Source organism: Salvelinus namaycush, chromosome 35, assembly GCF_016432855.1.
Source record: "Salvelinus namaycush isolate Seneca chromosome 35, SaNama_1.0, whole genome shotgun sequence".
NCBI classification, from domain to species: domain Eukaryota; kingdom Metazoa; phylum Chordata; class Actinopteri; order Salmoniformes; family Salmonidae; genus Salvelinus; species Salvelinus namaycush.
In genome coordinates, this window is record NC_052341.1 from 12,039,567 (window position 1) to 12,057,271 (window position 17,705).

The 17,705-nt window shown below is 42.4% G+C and overlaps 1 protein-coding gene across 1 annotated transcript in view; it reads left to right on the forward strand.

Annotated features, from left to right (window-relative positions):
* The window catches only part of LOC120029401 (neurexin-1a-like), a 164,221-nt gene that overhangs the window by 52,905 nt on the left and 93,611 nt on the right, over positions 1–17,705 (forward strand). The window contains exons 9-13 of the mRNA XM_038974622.1: positions 11,468–11,590; positions 12,044–12,187; positions 12,400–12,637; positions 12,782–12,972; positions 13,668–13,841. Of these exons, the coding sequence (XP_038830550.1) occupies positions 11,468–11,590; positions 12,044–12,187; positions 12,400–12,637; positions 12,782–12,972; positions 13,668–13,841 (870 nt within the window). The remainder of the gene's footprint in view (positions 1–11,467; positions 11,591–12,043; positions 12,188–12,399; positions 12,638–12,781; positions 12,973–13,667; positions 13,842–17,705) is intronic.

The window sequence follows — 17,705 nt, forward strand, 5'->3', positions numbered from 1 at the left end:
GTAGTAGTAGTAGTTGTAGTAGTAGTAGTAGTAGTAGTTGTTGTAGGTCCATATAATAATAATAATAATAATAGTAGTAGTAGTAGTAGTAGTAGTAGTTGTTGTAGTAGTTTCTGTAGGTCCACATAATAATAATAATAATAATAATAATAGTAGTAGTAGTAGTTGTTGTAGGTCAACATAATAATAATAATAATAGTAGTAGTAGTAGTTGTAGTAGTAGTAGTAGTTGGTAAAATTTGAAATCATTACAAGTAATAGCTTTCTAGTAGTGGTGAAGGTGTTCTGTGAGAAAAGCCTCTGTCACCAATGGCATCATGCCTGACATTCAGTATGAATCCTTTGAATTGGTTAATTAAGAAAGGCTACTGGACAGTGGTCAAATTGAGGCATGGTGTCTTTGAATGGCCTATCCTACGTCTAAGATGTTAGACCACCCATCATCGCTACCAAGTGGCCCAGCTCGACCATGACCATGTTCCGATGCTCTCTTGTTGCAGATCGCGTAGGTAAAAATATAACCACCTCCTCTGTCAAGGAGACCATTTTATTTGGGACTTTTACCAGGACATTTTTAATTAAAAGGTTAATAATGTTTTGTTACTTTTCTGTAGAAATACATTTTTAATCTACAAATCATTAACACTAAATATTCAAACTTTGATTGAGTGATATAGGTGGGTCAGTCAAGGCCTTCTGGTTCAGCACACACAATATAGCACTGTGAAAGGCCCTTTACTGACATAAACAACTATATATCTAACTAATTTGATTTGGCACTGTAAAGTAGTAGTTGCCATGGTCTTCCTACCACACCCCAGCAACTTTTACCTGAGCCAGGTGTGGAGGAGGAGAGGGCCGTGGTAGAGAGCATCATGGTGTGGTCCGTGGGTCCGTGTGTCGTCCCCAGAGGGGTGGGATGTTTTAATATTGTCTGCAGCTGTCACAGTGAAGGATTTGACATCTCATCTGTTCTCCCCCATCTAGACTGTATCAAGATTAACTGTACTACCAGTAAGTAAAGACTGCTCATATTTAATACTCTACCTCCTTTGTTAATACTATTTTACTGTTACTCTTGTATCTGTATTCACAATGTTGCTTATACATGAATGTAGATCCCTCTTTAAACAAACTACACCTATATAGGCCTTTTTTATTTTATTTATTTTATTTAACCTTAATTTAACTTAAAAAGGGTTTATGAAGGTTTTATTAAGCCTTACATTTTGTTGTTTATTTAAAGTGTGACCTGCATGTATGTGATCTAAATGTGTGTGCCAGAAAGTAGACTATTTAGGTACAAGCTATATAGATGTCATATATTTTACATTATGATTTCAGACCAGTTTGACAAAGATGTGCAATATTTCTTATTCTTCCCCCAACAGCTAATGGTAAAAAATCACAATTTAAAAAAAATCACATTACCATTATGATTCCAATCAATTTCCTATACCTTGGATATACATATTATGTATGATATAGACCAGTAATGACCAGTGCATCGCATACGGAGATAATGGATTGTGAGATAATGGATTGTGCATTATAGTATGTTCTGGGCCTCAGTCAGGCAGTGTGAATCTGCATCTGCTGCCCTTCAGAATACTGACTGCTGGAGAAGGGGAGGGAGAAGGCAGAGGATGCATGGAGGGATAGAGGAAGGAGAGGGAGGGAGAAGGCAGAGGATGCATGGAGGGATAGAGGAAGGAGAGGGAGGGAGAAGGCAGAGGATGCATGGAGGGATAGAGGAAGGAGACGGAGGGAGAAGGCAGAGGATGCATGGAGGGATAGAGGAAGGAGAGGGAGGGAGAAGGCAGAGGATGCATGGAGGGATAGAGGAAGGAGAGGGAGGGAGAAGGCAGAGGATGCATGGAGGACTAGAGGAAGGAGACGGAGGGAGAAGGCAGAGGATGCATGGAGGGATAGAGGAAGGAGAGGGAGGGAGAAGGCAGAGGATGCATGGAGGGATAGAGGAAGGAGAGGGAGGGAGAAGGCAGAGGATGCATGGAGGGATAGAGGAAGGAGAGGGAGGGAGAAGGCAGAGGATGCATGGAGGGATAGAGGAAGGAGAGGGAGGGAGAAGGCAGAGGATGCATGGAGGGATAGAGGAAGGAGAGGGAGGGAGAAGGCAGAGGATGCATGGAGGGATAGAGGAAGGAAAGGGAGGGAGAAGGCAGAGGATGCATGGAGGGATAGAGGAAGGAGAGGGAGGGGGAAGGCAGAGGATGCATGGAGGGATAGAGGAAGGAGAGGGAGGGGGAAGGCAGAGGATGCATGGAGGGATAGAGGAAGGAGAGGGAGGGGGAAGGCAGAGGATGCATGGAGGGATAGAGGAAGGAGAGGGAGGGGGAAGGCAGAGGATGCATGGAGGGATAGAGGAAGGAGAGGGAGGGAGAAGGCAGAGGATGCATGGAGGGATAGAGGAAGGAGAGGGAGGGGGAAGGCAGAGGATGCATGGAGGGATAGAGGAAGGAGAGGGAGGGAGAAGGCAGAGGATGCATGGAGGGATAGAGGAAGGAGAGGGAGGGAGAAGGCAGAGGATGCATGGAGGGATAGAGGAAGGAGAGGGAGGGAGAAGGCAGAGGATGCATGGAGGGATAGAGGAAGGAGAGGGAGGGAGAAGGCAGAGGATGCATGGAGGGATAGAGGAAGGAGAGGGAGGGAGAAGGCAGGGGATGCATGGAGGACTAGAGGAAGGAGAGGGAGGGAGAAGGCAGAGGATGCATGGAGGGATAGAGGAAGGAGAGGGAGGGAGAAGGCAGAGGATGCATGGAGGGATAGAGGAAGGAGAGGGAGGGAGAAGGCAGAGGATGCATGGAGGGATAGAGGAAGGAGAGGGAGGGGGAAGGCAGAGGATGCATGGAGGGATAGAGGAAGGAGAGGGAGGGAGAAGGCAGGGGATGCATGGATGACTAGAGGAAGGAGAGGGAGGGAGAAGGCAGAGGATGCATGGAGGGATAGAGGAAGGAGAGGGAGGGAGAAGGCAGAGGATGCATGGAGGGATAGAGGAAGGAAAGGGAGGGAGAAGGCAGAGGATGCATGGAGGGATAGAGGAAGGAGAGGGAGGGAGAAGGCAGAGGATGCATGGAGGGATAGAGGAAGGAGAGGGAGGGAGAAGGCAGAGGATGCATGGAGGAATAGAGGAAGGAGAGGGAGGGAGAAGGCAGAGGATGCATGGAGGGATAGAGGAAGGAGAGGGAGGGAGAAGGCAGAGGATGCATGGAGGGATAGAGGAAGGAGAGGGAGGGAGAAGGCAGAGGATGCATGGAGGGATAGAGGAAGGAGAGGGAGGGAGAAGGCAGAGGATGCATGGAGGGATAGAGGAAGGAGAGGGAGGGAGGGGTTGGAATTAATGAGGAGCCCCCAACATGGCAGTCAACAGTGATTTTTCACACTCTGTTGTCTCTAATTACCAGCCTTGATGACGCTCCTAAATTCAAACAGACTGATATAAAACGCATGCTTGGAAACAGGTATTTTAGCCACGGATGATTTTCCCCGTTCTCTTGTTTTCAATTTATTTTTATTTTTTTTACCTTTCTCTCCGTTCGTCATTCTCTTCTTGTATTTTATTTTCACCTTTCTCTCCGTTTGTCATTCTCTTCTTGTATTTTATTTTCACCTTTCTCTCCATTCGACATTCTCTTCTTTTCATTCTTTCTTCCCTCAGTCTATCTTGGCGCCTGGTAAATTGATGAGGCTTTTCAAAGCGAAGAGGAAATACGGAGTGTGATTTTATTATTCTCATTAACCTGCCTTACAGAGCAGAGAGAAAGGGATGGAGAGAGTAGGACTGCCAGGAGGGAAGGAGGGAGGGAGGGAAGGAAGGAAGGAATAAGGGATGTAGCGGAAGGGAGCGAGGTGAGAGGGAGGGAGGGATTGAGAAATGGATAGGGTAGGGAAAGAGATAGTGATGGAGAGAATAGGAAAGAGGGAGGGAGGAACAGAGAAAGAGAGAGAGAAGGGGAGTATATGAGTATGGAGCTACAGAGGCTACATTGCAATATTTTAGGAGGAAACTTGTCCTTGTCCTTGTATTTATAATTCAGGGACATTGATGAATTAATGATGGAAGAAGAGTCCTCAAGAGTCAGAAAAGATGAGCCGTCCTTTCCTGTGTTCCGTACTGCATGCTACATACACACTATATCTCTAGGGTTTACCTTCACTTCCATCACACTGACTCTCCTCCGCTGTTATGGAGAAACACACTCCCAACAACATGACATAGTAAACTCTGTCTCCTCCATCCAGATTGTCTTCATCCATTCTGCCTCCAGTCCTCTTAGTCTGGCTGGGGGTACGGTTGAGTCACACGAATGGATGCAATATTTGATAGGGTACATATGAATTTATATCTGGAGGCTGGTGTCATAGGAAGTTAGTAAACATTCCTGCATAGGTAAACATTCCTGCATAGGGGTGTATAGGGGCATCAAAAATAATTCACATTATAAATGGTTTGCAACAACAGTTAGGCTATTCTATAACAATACCCGTCAATTCCAATGGTGATTTTTAAGACCTATCTCTATGCTAAATAGCATTTAATGCAACTAAGAATTCTGCATACATTGTGTACATTGTGTATGCAAATTGATCGTAAACATTCCAACATTCCATACACTTTCTGTCCTTAAGCACAATGCTAATTTGTGGAATCACAACTACAGTATAATCTCTGCAAACATTAAACATCAAACACACCTGTAGTGCCTTCCACACATATGTATTCTTGTACATACCAATACATTCCCATCACAACAAATCTGTACATATATTGTCTTTATTTCAAATACAGCACTAGGATCTAGTGCCATGTCTCTGTGTAGGTAGCTAATCTAAGATTTTTTTTACATACATACACATAAGCAGAAAATCAATTGGGTAGTGGAGATATATTCTTTAGTAAATATTTTTTTTGACGCATTTAAAGCGGCAATCAGCAGTTATTACATCCGTTTTTGGTCTTATAAATGAATGATATGTATCCATTGATCCATTGATTGAAAAATATAACTTGTACATGCCTCATGAGCTTAGTTCAACTGTCGTACCCCATCAGAACCCAAAGTATGAACTTGTTTTACTCCAATGTTTGTTAACAAAGTAAATGTAAACAAACAAACACACTTCAAAACATGGTTAAAACTATAATCTAGAATCGTGGATGGTCAGTCTTTGCATCCATAGCTGTGTCCATGAGTCTATGAATTGGAGAGTGGTTACATTTCGCCAGCCCCATCCCTCAGCTTTTTACCAAAACATGGGCGGGGGTATTTTGTTATTGTTTCAGCTGCTGATTGCCACTTTAAAGTTATTGTTTTCTCTCTCTCTCTCTCTCTCTCTCTCTCTCTCTCTCTCTCTCTCTCTCTCTCTCTCTCTCTCTCTCTCTCTCTCTCTCTCTCTCTCTCTCTCTCTCTCTCTCTCTCTCTCTCTCTCTCATTGATGCACACATATTTCACAGTGTTTGTTTTGTGTAGCTACAACAGAAGCGTTGTATGGTTATGTGATAAGAGACTGTTTGCTGCTTTATAAGTAAACATAGTTTGATTTAAAACTCTAGTCTGTGTTTACACAGGCAGTCCAATTCTGATCTTTTGCCCAAGTATTTGTCTTTTCAACAATCAGATAAATTATTTTACCAATCATTTGCAAAATATCATAATTGTGCTGCCTGTGTAAACGAAGCCTGAGGCACTTAGAGCAAATGATCTCTACCTGAATAGCAAGAGTCACTGAAGCTCGTTTGGCACTACCACTGTTGACTGGCACGTTGACTTCAGAAATAAGCCATGCGTGCCTGTGTTTGGCACACATTATTCAGAAATGATGTGAGACATGACTGTGTGATGCCAACGTTTGGGAATGCACGAATGGAAGTAGATATTCATCCTCAAGAATAAAGTAAAGAAAAAAGTGAAGGAGAGAAAGAGGCTCCTTGCTTCGACTCAGACCTAGCCTAATTGGTTCTGAGGAAAATGTTTCATTTACATTCCTGAAAAGAAAAGCACCAAACACCAATGCAGCTTTAAAACTCTGTTCTAGCTACATACACTTACCATCTTCTACTTGGATAGAGTAACCGTTCCACTTCCAAGGATTGTTTTTCAATTTTTTCCCAGGTCATTATTTTTTCACTCCTTATTATTTTTTAAACCACTTAATTATTTATTGCGTTAATTAGTGTTGTCAGTTTTCGGCATCTTGGTTCAGCTTTGTGGAAGAATGACATGTTCAGAACAGACTCAAAGAAAAAACACACACAGCACAGACTCAAAAAACACATCACTGTCAATTAGGGGTCTTCGGCTCCCTTCCCTCGGGCATCCTCAGCTCTGCCCGAAGAAACCGCTGCCACTTCAACTTAAACACTGTTAACATGCGCTGACTGACGACAAGCTAAAAATACACACACACACACACACATACACACACACACACATACACACACACACACACACACATACACACACACACACATACACACACACACACACACACACACACACACACACACACACACACACACACACACACACACACACACACACACACACACACACACACACACACACACACACACACACACGGATTGGCTTTTTTTGTTTGGTTCGTGTTTAGTTGTTGTAATATCGATTTGTTACAACTTGGTATCTGTAGGATGATGTAATCACCAGTAACTTAGCAGAAGCTGACTAATACTGTTAACTAGGTGGTGTGTGCGTGAGTGTGTGTGTGTGTGTGTGTGTGTGCGCGTGCGTGTGTTCGTGTGTGTGTGTGTGTGCGCGTGGAGAGGAAATTAGATGCAGTCTGGTTTCTTTCCATGGAGATGTGACCCATGTGACCTCCAGGTCTTTCTTAATTTCCGTTACACTTTACTTTGAATAGCACACGCGCACCACCATTCTCTTTCACACCCACACACACACACACACACACACAGACACACACACACACACACACAAATGTTCCATCCCGAGAATAAATCACTTTTCTCCCAGGTAACCTGGTATTTCCCGCCAAAACCGGACGTGTCATTCAAAAGCATTATAAATCATATAAATATGTCTGGATTTGATTAGAGCTTTGATCAGCATGAACATTCAACCTGATGCTACCTGAGCCTGATGAGCCATATATTAAATACATTTAATGAGTCATATATTAAATACATTTAATGAGCCCTACATTAACAAAATTGAATGAGCCCATGCCTAAAAAAGCCCAAATGATTGTGTCGTTATCCAAATACATGATATAGGCTACTGCACATTACACGCGACAGAAAAACATAAAAGCCCATAGATGTAGCTAGCTATATGCTCTCTTGGGTAAATAAATTAAACTAGCTCCAGTAGGCTAATCTTTTTGATTGTGAACTGTATTACTGTACTGCATTGTACTATATCAGTGGAGGCTGCTGAGGGGAGAACGGCTCATAATAATGGCTGGAATGGAGTAACATGGTTTTCATTGGTTTGATACCATTCCATCCATTATACTCCCTTCCAGCAATTATTATGAGCAGTTCCCCCCCTCAGCAGCCTCCACTGTACTTAACTGTATTATATTGACAGGAATTACGCATATCGATCAAACCATGATAAAGCAGATGAGAACTTGCGATTCTGGTGCAGCACATGCTGCCTACAAAGTTACCGGTATAGGCTAGAAAATGTTATTTTTGAAATATAATAGGGCCTCTTTGTATAACTGGTAGGCTGACTCATATACTGTATAGCCTACCTTTCATAATACTTCCCCTGGTGTTATTACTAACTCTTCCTCCCTCTATTGTTGCTTCATTCCTTCCACCCTTTCAACAGTTTCGTTGTCCTTACTTTCATCGTTCTAATGACATCCTTGAATGATATAGGACTACAATTAGATGCAGAAAGCTTTCACTTCTCTTCATGAAGATTTAATGGTTATGGGTCTGAATAAATAACTGCTATAGCCTTACACCATCGTGAGCTCGCCCTTCTTTCAAACTACCCGTGAGTTCTATTGGCTGCTGTATTTAACATTCAACAAAAAAGAGCTTGCGTCCCTCTTCGAATAGTCTACTGGTATAAGAAATGCAAATAAAATTATGTCCAGCAAGCTAATCTTGTCTAGTTGTTCCTGCATGGGACTCCAAGAGCTAAGGAGCCTTTTTAAGGAGAGGCCAGCAGAGCACAGGTGTGTGGCTATTGCGCAAGAGACAGAGGCTACAAGTTAGAAGCTTATTATGCATAACCCATCATTAATTAGCTAAATATAAGGCATAAGGTAAATACAGCATTGAATGTATTACCTGAAAGAGGTAGGCTAGGCCTATATAGGGCTATATATCAATCTAGAACAGGGTTATCTATTTTGGATGCAATTTGAATGGGAGTTTATGCAGAGAGAGAAAGACTGCGAACAACGATTTAAAGCAATGATATCTGAGTGGTAGGCTGTTTTAACACTGTACAGCTGCAATAAAAAATACATGAATCTTTACAATAAAAAAATAAGGTGACTCCCGAAAGCCAGAAGGAGATGGGTAAATTAGATACACATTTGGTCTTTATATTACTGTATCAAAGGCTATGCCGCAGCAAATGTAGGCCTACCTGTCACAAGAAAAAAACGTTACCATGATGAGATGAAAGGTCTACATGCACTGTGAACTGTGCTCTGTACTGAGATGGGCTGTCTGTCCCCACCCTGAGCGTTGATTCATCAGGCAGAGGCCGTAGAGAAGCCAGATTTAGACATTGCATATAATTTAATAACAGTTCCATTTTACACCATGCTGTTCATTCTGTTCATATAAATAATTTATTTGAATTTACCGGTTTCTCACAGTTATTTATCCCGGGAAAAGCGAGTGGTTTTGGGCGGTAAATCCCAGTAAATCTTGGTTACCGGGTTCCCGCCATTCAGCACAACCCTAATGGGGACCAGGTTCATCCCAGTCAACCCTTTTACGGCTATTTATTTCCTTTCCTCTTTCTCTGCAATCTTCAAAGCCTGAACGCCTCAATGTGTATGCAAATCACAGGCAGCCGGAGCACTAGGATATTATACTCAATCTCAGAGGCGCCGTTTTGCTTTGTAAGCACTAAACACCCCACCAGGGCCGGGGAGGATAGAAACCAGGCTCCTGGAGAATGGGATTGGGAGTGAGGGAGAGGGGGAGAGGGAGCGATATATGAAATAATGGGATGGAGGGATGGAGTTCGGGCACTTGAAAGGATGGATTGAGCTTTGCCTTCCATTCCTCTGTCCTTGTGGCCAAGACAATTGGAAGAGGAGAGAAAACATTTAGGAAAAAGAGGGGGGGAGACGTTTCAGGAGGATAGATGTTCCTTGTGTGTTGACACACTGTAAAAGTCTTGGGTCGAAGGTCATGTAAGATATCTCATACCATCAAATTGCCCAATGTTGAGACACTAAAATGTTTCTGAATCTGAAACAGTGTGGCTTTATGAGAAAACTGAATGATCGGTGTTCCAACTGGATCTACTCCAGCCTCTGATTCTGATCCTGTACAAGCTTATTGTCTTCTGTTTGATTCAATCTTATTGTCTTCTGTTGAGGAGAGGAGAGATTCATATTGTGCCAGATGGAAGGAGATCATTTAAAATACACTGACTGTGATTCCAGCTCTGACTTTGAACATGTTGATTGTGTGTGTGTGTGTGTGTGTGTGTGTGTGTGTGTGTGTGTGTGTGTGTGTGTGTGTGTGTGTGTGTGTGTGTGTGTGTGTGTGTGTGTGTGTGTGTGTGTGTGTGTGTGTGTGTGTGTGCATGTGAGTGTGTGCATGTGAGTGTGTGTGTATATGTGTGTGTGTGTTTGTGTGTGTATATATTTAGTGTATATACTCTGAAACTCTCAAATGAAGGAAATGAGACATAGTCACAAAGACATTTTCCTTTCTCTTCACATCCATTATCTGGTAACATGTCCTGACTTGCCATAAGATGTAGTCCAGTGTCCTCACTGGGTTCCTGGTGATGTGTTAGGGGAGATAAGGCTTTGTTCTCCTCAGCCATCAGTAGGACATATTCTACTACGGGAACTGTCTTTCATCCTTAATGGTTTTTAATTCATAATTCATGAAGTGGGAATGCAATGCAGTGTCTTCACTTGGTCCAAACTACATATTTAAATATAAAACAATATATATCCCTATATATCCCTATATAACTACATTGGAGGTCCTACTCACCAGAAGCTCTCAATATTTAAAAATGAGCATTACATACATTTACATTTTAGTAATTTAGCAAACACTTATCCAGAGCGACTTAGAGTTAGTGCATTCATCTTAAGATAGCTAGGTGGGACAACCACATATCACAGTCATAGTAAGTACATTGTTCCTCAAAAAAGTAGCTATCAACAAAGTCAGTGCTAGTAGGAAAAGACAAGACACAAGTGTTAGTTAAAAAAATATATTATTACTAAAAAAGTTATATAGTGAGTTAGTCACTATGTTGTAAACATATCAGACTTAGGCATTGAATGGGATGCCAAAACTCTGGTAGGCTTGCTGGCAACACCAGTTGTTTTAACACATCACTTGTTTTTCAAGGCACAGTTGCCTCGCCATCAGCCATAACGTCATGTACTCAGTTAGATGTCCCTCTTTAGAGAATCCCCTGGAAGGTTCTTTCTGGTAACACCATTGGGCGGTTTTCTTTTTTTTTCACAGTTAGCCAATAAGGCAGCTATGACATCAGTAAATCCCTCTTCAAAAAAATCACAGTCCTTATTTCCTCCTGGCAGCAGACTGTCCGGGACCTAGCTTCCATTCTTTGACAAGACACTTCCCTCCCTGCCTCACAGTTACAGGGCTCAAACTAGCACCTTGAATAATGTTTACTTCATGGTTATGATTTTTTTGTTGTTTCTCTACATCATTATTTACAATTCATCTGATTGAGTGAGGTGTTTTTCCTGATCACTATTATTTTTTCCTCAACATCATTATTTACAATTCATTTCATTGAGGTCAGACACAGCAGAATAAGGTTTGAAATGCCATTTACCGTTAACTAATCAAGATGGAGTTTGTTTCTCTGTGTCTTACCCTTATGTATTGCCAAGCCATGCCAGCATTGGGGTGGAGCTTTACTGCCACCTAGTGACATTGTTATTAATAGCACACTCATAGAAAAACAATGACTAAAATGGGTATCCAATTCCAAACAGTGTTCTGTGATTTCTGCGATTATATTTCTATAAGCAACATGTAGGTAGATGAGGTGTTGTTACACCTAATGATGTGAGAAACAACCTGAGGTGGTGTTGTGTGGGTCATTAAATATGTTCTGTTTTATTAGTATTATTTTACTCCGTCCTCTCTCTCTTTACCCCCCCACCCTCTCCTTCCAAACACACCCTGTCACTGCACTAACTCTGGTGTCTCTTCTCCCCATCTCGAGGTGTGTGTGTGTTAACCAGTGTTTGGGCTGTCCTACAGGCAAGGGTCCAGAGACCATATTTGCTGGTCAGAACCTGAATGATAACGAGTGGCACACGGTGCGTGTGTTCAGGAGGGGAAAGAGTTTGAAACTCACCGTAGATGGTCTTCAACCTGTAGAAGGTACAACCTCCCTCTCTCTAATTCAATGTCTATGTTTTATATGAGTGTGATACTTTTCAGGACAGTCCTTGGGCCCCTTGTAGGTAAGACACACAGTTTGACTATGGACTAGATCAGACAAAGTTGGATCTAGTCCATAATGTCTGATATGCAATCGATCATTTTGGGGCTAGTTTCCCAGACAAAGATTAAAACTAGTCTTGGACTAGAAAGATATTTCAATGAATATTCTCCATTGAACATGCTTTGTAGTACAGGATTAGTCTTAATCTGTGTTGGGAAGCCGGCCCTGTGTGTATAAACCCATTGTGTTTCACGTACCTTTCTACTAGTGACAAGTGTGGCTCCAGACCATTAGGAGGTGAGAGTGGCATGTGTCCTGCTGGAGACATGAATGACCTCCCTCCACCCATGTCTCCCCCCCCTCTCACCCTCCCTTCTGTTAATCAAAAGGTCAAATGGCAGGTGACCACACCCAGTTGGAGTTTCACAACATTGAGACGGGTATCGTGACGGAGAAACGATTCATGTCCATGGTGCCTTCCAACTTCATAGGCCACCTCCAGAGCCTCTCCTTCAACGGCATGGCCTACATAGGTAGGTAGCCCAGAGGTTAGGGAGGTGGACCAGTAACTGGAAGGTCAACGGTCCAAGTCCTGGGCTGGGTGTTGGAAAAAGTGGGACTGAACTGGCTACTGGAGGTTTTCTTGTGTCGGATCATTAATACTACTAATGTTGTGCTCTTAACCCCAGAGTTGTATGTGAGACAAAAAGATATACTTACAGTATCTATTCTATTTTTCCTATAGACCTGTGTAAGAACGGTGACATTGACTACTGCGAGCTCAACGCCATGATCGGCTTCAAGAACATCATTGCTGACCCGGTCACGTTCAAGTCACGGTCGAGCTATTTGGCTCTGACCACCCTGCAGGCCTACTACTCTATGCACCTGTTCTTCCAGTTCAAGACCACCTCGTCAGATGGACTCATACTGTTCAACAGCGGGGACGGAAACGACTTCATCGTGGTTGAGCTGGTCAAGGGGTAGGTTGTCAAGACATACTGTAGTTTAGTCATTCATATTGAAGGATTGGGCGGGTTGTGTGTGTTTGGAGTGTGTGTGCGTGTCTACGCAGGTGTGCGCGAGTGTGTGTCTGCATCATTATTCATGTGAATGCCTTTTCCCAGCTACCTGCACTACGTATCAGACCTGGGGAACGGAGCTCACCTGATCAAGGGCAACTCCAACAAGCCCCTGAATGATAACCACTGGCACAATGTCATGATCTCACGAGACACTAACAACCTCCACACCGTCAAGATCGACACCAAAATCACCACCCAGACCACCATGGGAGCCAAGAACCTGGACCTGAAGGGTAGGCTGCCTGGGGCTGGGGGTTTATGTTCTCAACATACTCTGACAGAGGGTGGCACTATTGTTATTGCGTTGGGGTACAGTGTCTCAGAGGAGCCAGTTGACTGTTACTGGTCTGCTGTTTGACAGCGCTAGTGGATGTCTTTCAAAGAAGATCAGAGGAGAGTAAAATCAATGTTACATTGAACTGTGGGGTATCCTATCAATGGAATTACTGTATCACAAGGCCCATCACTATATATATATATATATATATATTTTTTTTTTATATCCGGGAACAGATGCACACTTTAAGGCATATTGTCAGTTCTAGACTAGAAACACTGTGACTGTACAGTGTATACAGATTATATCAGTAGCTCTTACTCTCCACCAGGGGTCAGTGATTCCAAACGAGTCTACTGTGTTTTATTGAACAGCAACGCATCAATATTTCTGTTCTTTACCTTTGTCATTCTGAATAGTAGAAGTAATGCTGGTTGTATTATAGACACCAGTTATCACCTCATCAGTGATATATTAACCATTCCTGTCCATTCGTATTCCCCCTCATACTTACTTAATCCTCTTCATTCCTATGAAAAATATAAGGCTTCAATGAGAGAGCACCACTGTTGCCTATCCGCTGCTTGCTTGGAGATTGGGTTCCTTGACAGGCCACTATCCTTCATCTTTTTCCTACCCTGTCCTTCACAGGTGACCTGTATATTGGTGGCGTGGCCAAAGAGACATACAAGGAGCTTCCCAAGCTGGTGCACGCCAAGGAGGGCTTCCAGGGTTGTCTAGCATCGGTGGACCTGAACGGACGCCTCCCGGATCTGATGTCGGATGCCCTTGCATGTGTGGGCCAGATAGAGAGAGGCTGTGAAGGTAAACACACACACACACACACACACACACACACACACACACTAGGGTGGGCCGTCCTCTTCTTTCTGTTCCGGGTAGAAATTAAGTGATAACAATAAGTGATTTGATAATAGTCAAATCAAATCATAGTCAAATCAAAGTTTGTGATCACATCGGAGTTGTTGTTACTGTGACATTGTGAATGTTTTCCTCTCAGTTATGTTTATTTTCTGTGCCCTGGACCACACATGGTTTTAAAATACAGCAAACAACTTGAGGCTTTTTTCCAATTTGATTTGACACCGGTGATCTCTGCTCTAAGATGACTTCTGCAAGGCATCTTTGCTGGTTACAAATTGAGGAAACGTAGACAATAACATCTAAATCCTCCAGCCTTCCAAAGAGGAATACATTTTGGTCACACATGATTTGGATGTAGATAATCTACAGATGGTCATACTATCAACAAACGTTCTCAATTGAAGTGCCTATGAAAGAACCATTTTCTTTCCACACACCAGAAACACACTTTCGCTGATGCTGTTACTTCTGGCCTTCCTTCACGGCTTCATGCTCTTTCCCATCAGCCTCTCACCTAACTCATTAACAGACCTTTCATTTACTTCTCAATGATGTGAACACTTTTCCCTGTTTGTCCACAGTCCAGGTGTCTGCCCCCCCGCCACACACACCACACACACACACACACAGAGACACAAACACGGTCATGTACACCGACCCACCACGCAACCACCCAAGCACCCGCACACCCCGAAGCAACAATATCAACACCCTTTGGCACATCATTTACCATGTTAATATCCATCAAGTATGTTGGTAGGCTGTTAGCAATACTTAAATGTTAGAATACTTCAAAAGCTGCCAGTCCTCTACCCTCGTCAGTTTGGATTCTTTTGGCTACAGGATAATCAGATTACTGTCGCTAACAACATTTGTATTGTTAGTGTTATCCCATTCTACTGCACTGCTCTGCTCTGCCCTGCTCCACACACACACACACACACACACACACACACACACACACACACACACACACACACACACACACACACACACACACACACACACACACACACACACACACACACACACACACACACACACACACACTGTGTTCCTTGCATGCTTAGTCTGAGTGTTTGCCAGAAGCAATCCTCTTGAATTATGGATGAGAATTTTGTTGCATAAATGAATATAATTTGACCTTCGTCTGCATTCCAAATAACTCCCTAACCCCTGTGTAGTACACTACTTTTGATCAGGCCCCATAAGGCTCTAGTAAAATGTATTACACTATATAGGGAATAGGGTGCCATTTGGGACACAGCGTTAGCATTGTGTTTGCACCACTTCCAAAGTCAATATTTGATGTATTTGTCAACGTCCTTCTCACTTCGGTTTTCATTTCACATTTCAAAATATCATCCTCCTCCACTCTTTCCCTGTTCTATTTTTCTATGTATGTAAGGACAATGCCATGACACAGATTTTTTTTTTTGTACCCAGTAAACTCGGGTAGTTTAGTAAACTGTTCCACAGAACTGCAGCAGATAATAATAATAAAGGATAATACAGTTATAATATTCTGTAGCAGAGTACAGGATAAAACAGTTATAATATTCTGCAGCAGATTACAGGATAATACAGTTATAATATTCTGCAGCAGAGTACAGGATAATACTTAAGTGATAATACCCGAGAAGCCGGTGTTCGGAGGTTATATTGAAACGGGTGTTGTTGGCAAACCGGGTTACGAACATATTCAAACAGTGATTTACATATTTTCATTCAAAACGTTATGTTGATTAATTTATTCATACTATTTCATCCTGCCACAAGATATTGTCCCGACACAAATCCAAGGTTGCTTCCCAAGCCGGCTGGTCGTTCGTTCTATTGGTTCGGTTGCCAGAGACGCGACCCAGTTGTTCAGTCTTTTTGTTCTGTATCTATGGACGCGACCCAGTCATTCGTTCTAAATGTTCCATTGCCATACTGGCTGGCAACATTCTTATCCCTTGCTTGCTAGCTAACCAATTACAGCTAACTAACTTACAGTCACGTCAAACAATGCAGCCAGAATAACAGCAAAGTAGCTGCATTTGTTTAATCTGTTTTCTAGTGACATTTATTTGGATACATCCATAGCAATGAGCTATGGATGCGCAATTTCGCCTGGTGTAGAAAATGTGTTCTCTCATCAGGACGCTTGTTCAGAGGAGCTAGCCAACAACACAGCTAACACACTCACTTCAAACTGAAGCTGGAAAGACTGCAAACTAGCTGCACTTCGTTCCGTTTGACCTGTTTTCTAATGCTAGTTCTTTGAATATATCCATAAAAATCATGTTGATTCATGATTTCAACAGGCAGAGAAATGCTGCCTTCCTGTCTCTCATCCCGACTCCCGACACGTTCATTACTATGGGACATCTGGAAATCAAATTAGAATATTGAAACAATGTTGCAAATGTTGGAGAGACAAACAACAAGGTTTATACAAATCTCCCGCTGTTGTAAATTAAATGCTTGTCTAAAAGAAATGTGAGAAAATGTCTAGATTCTTTTTATAGTGGAGATCAAGTTTATAAATTGCCTGGCTGGGCTGATGAGACAGTGGATTGCACAGTCAGATGGAACAGAGTAAATAGGCATTTTAACATTATAGATTTAGCCGGTGGTGACTTGTGGAATAGACACTGGCTGGAATGCAGTTTTAACCAATCAGCATTCTGGATTAGACCCAACAGGTATACTTGTCTGCAGCAGAGTACAGGATAATACAGTTATTCAAGCTTCCAAATGAAGATACACAATAGGAATAGACACATAGTGGAACAACTCTGAGTAGGTCTGAGTGACTGAGTGACTAAATCAAATCAAAGTTTATTTGTCACGTGCGCTGAATACAACAGGTGTAGACCTTACAGTGAAATGCTTACTTACAGACTCTAACCAATAGTGCAAAAAAGGTGTTAGGTGAACAATAGGTAAGCAAAGAAATAAAACAAGAAAGGACAGTATGTTTACAGTTTTTGTATTATTATTTTGTGTATTTTATTTTAATATTAAACCTCCCCCAGCCCTACCTCTCTTCGGAGCACACACATATATGTTTTGTTTTTACAGCTTTTTTGCTACATATACATACAGTTTACATATCACACTTTACATATACATTCTACATACATGGTACTTCTATATACAGCAATCCAATCACATAGCAATAATACATTACCAATAGCAATAATACATTACCCATAGCAATAATACATTACCCACAGCAATAATACATTACCGAACATGTGATTGTATGTCTACTAAAAGTACACTTCCTTCACCTCAAAGAACCATTAAAAAGTGTCCACTTGTAATGACCAGACATTATCTTGCTTTTATTCTCCTCTCTTTTACATTTCTGAATCATTCAAGGCTATTTCTCGACCAAAGTGTTTCGCTAAATCATTCAGCACATTCTCTCCTTTCTGCTTCACCCTACAGGACTTAATTGACTTGTTTGTTACTTTGTCTCTCTGTCGTCTCTCCGTCTTCTCCTGTCTCTATGTGTTTCTCTCTGTTCATACAGAATCTCTGACAACATTTCAGTGCTTTACTAACATCTGGTGTATTCTGCCTTTTCCTTTCCTTATTGTTTCGCTGACTTGATCAAGTTTCATTGATGAAAGCTGACTTGCAAGGTAGATAGCTTCTGTTTGTTTGATACAGACCGCCCCAACCGTTCACAAACCCCTCACACCCCCCAACTGTCTACAAACCCCTCACACCCCCCAACCCTCCACAAGCACCACTTCCACCTCTCTTCACATCCTCACCCCTCCAGAACCACCACCTCCACCTCTCTTC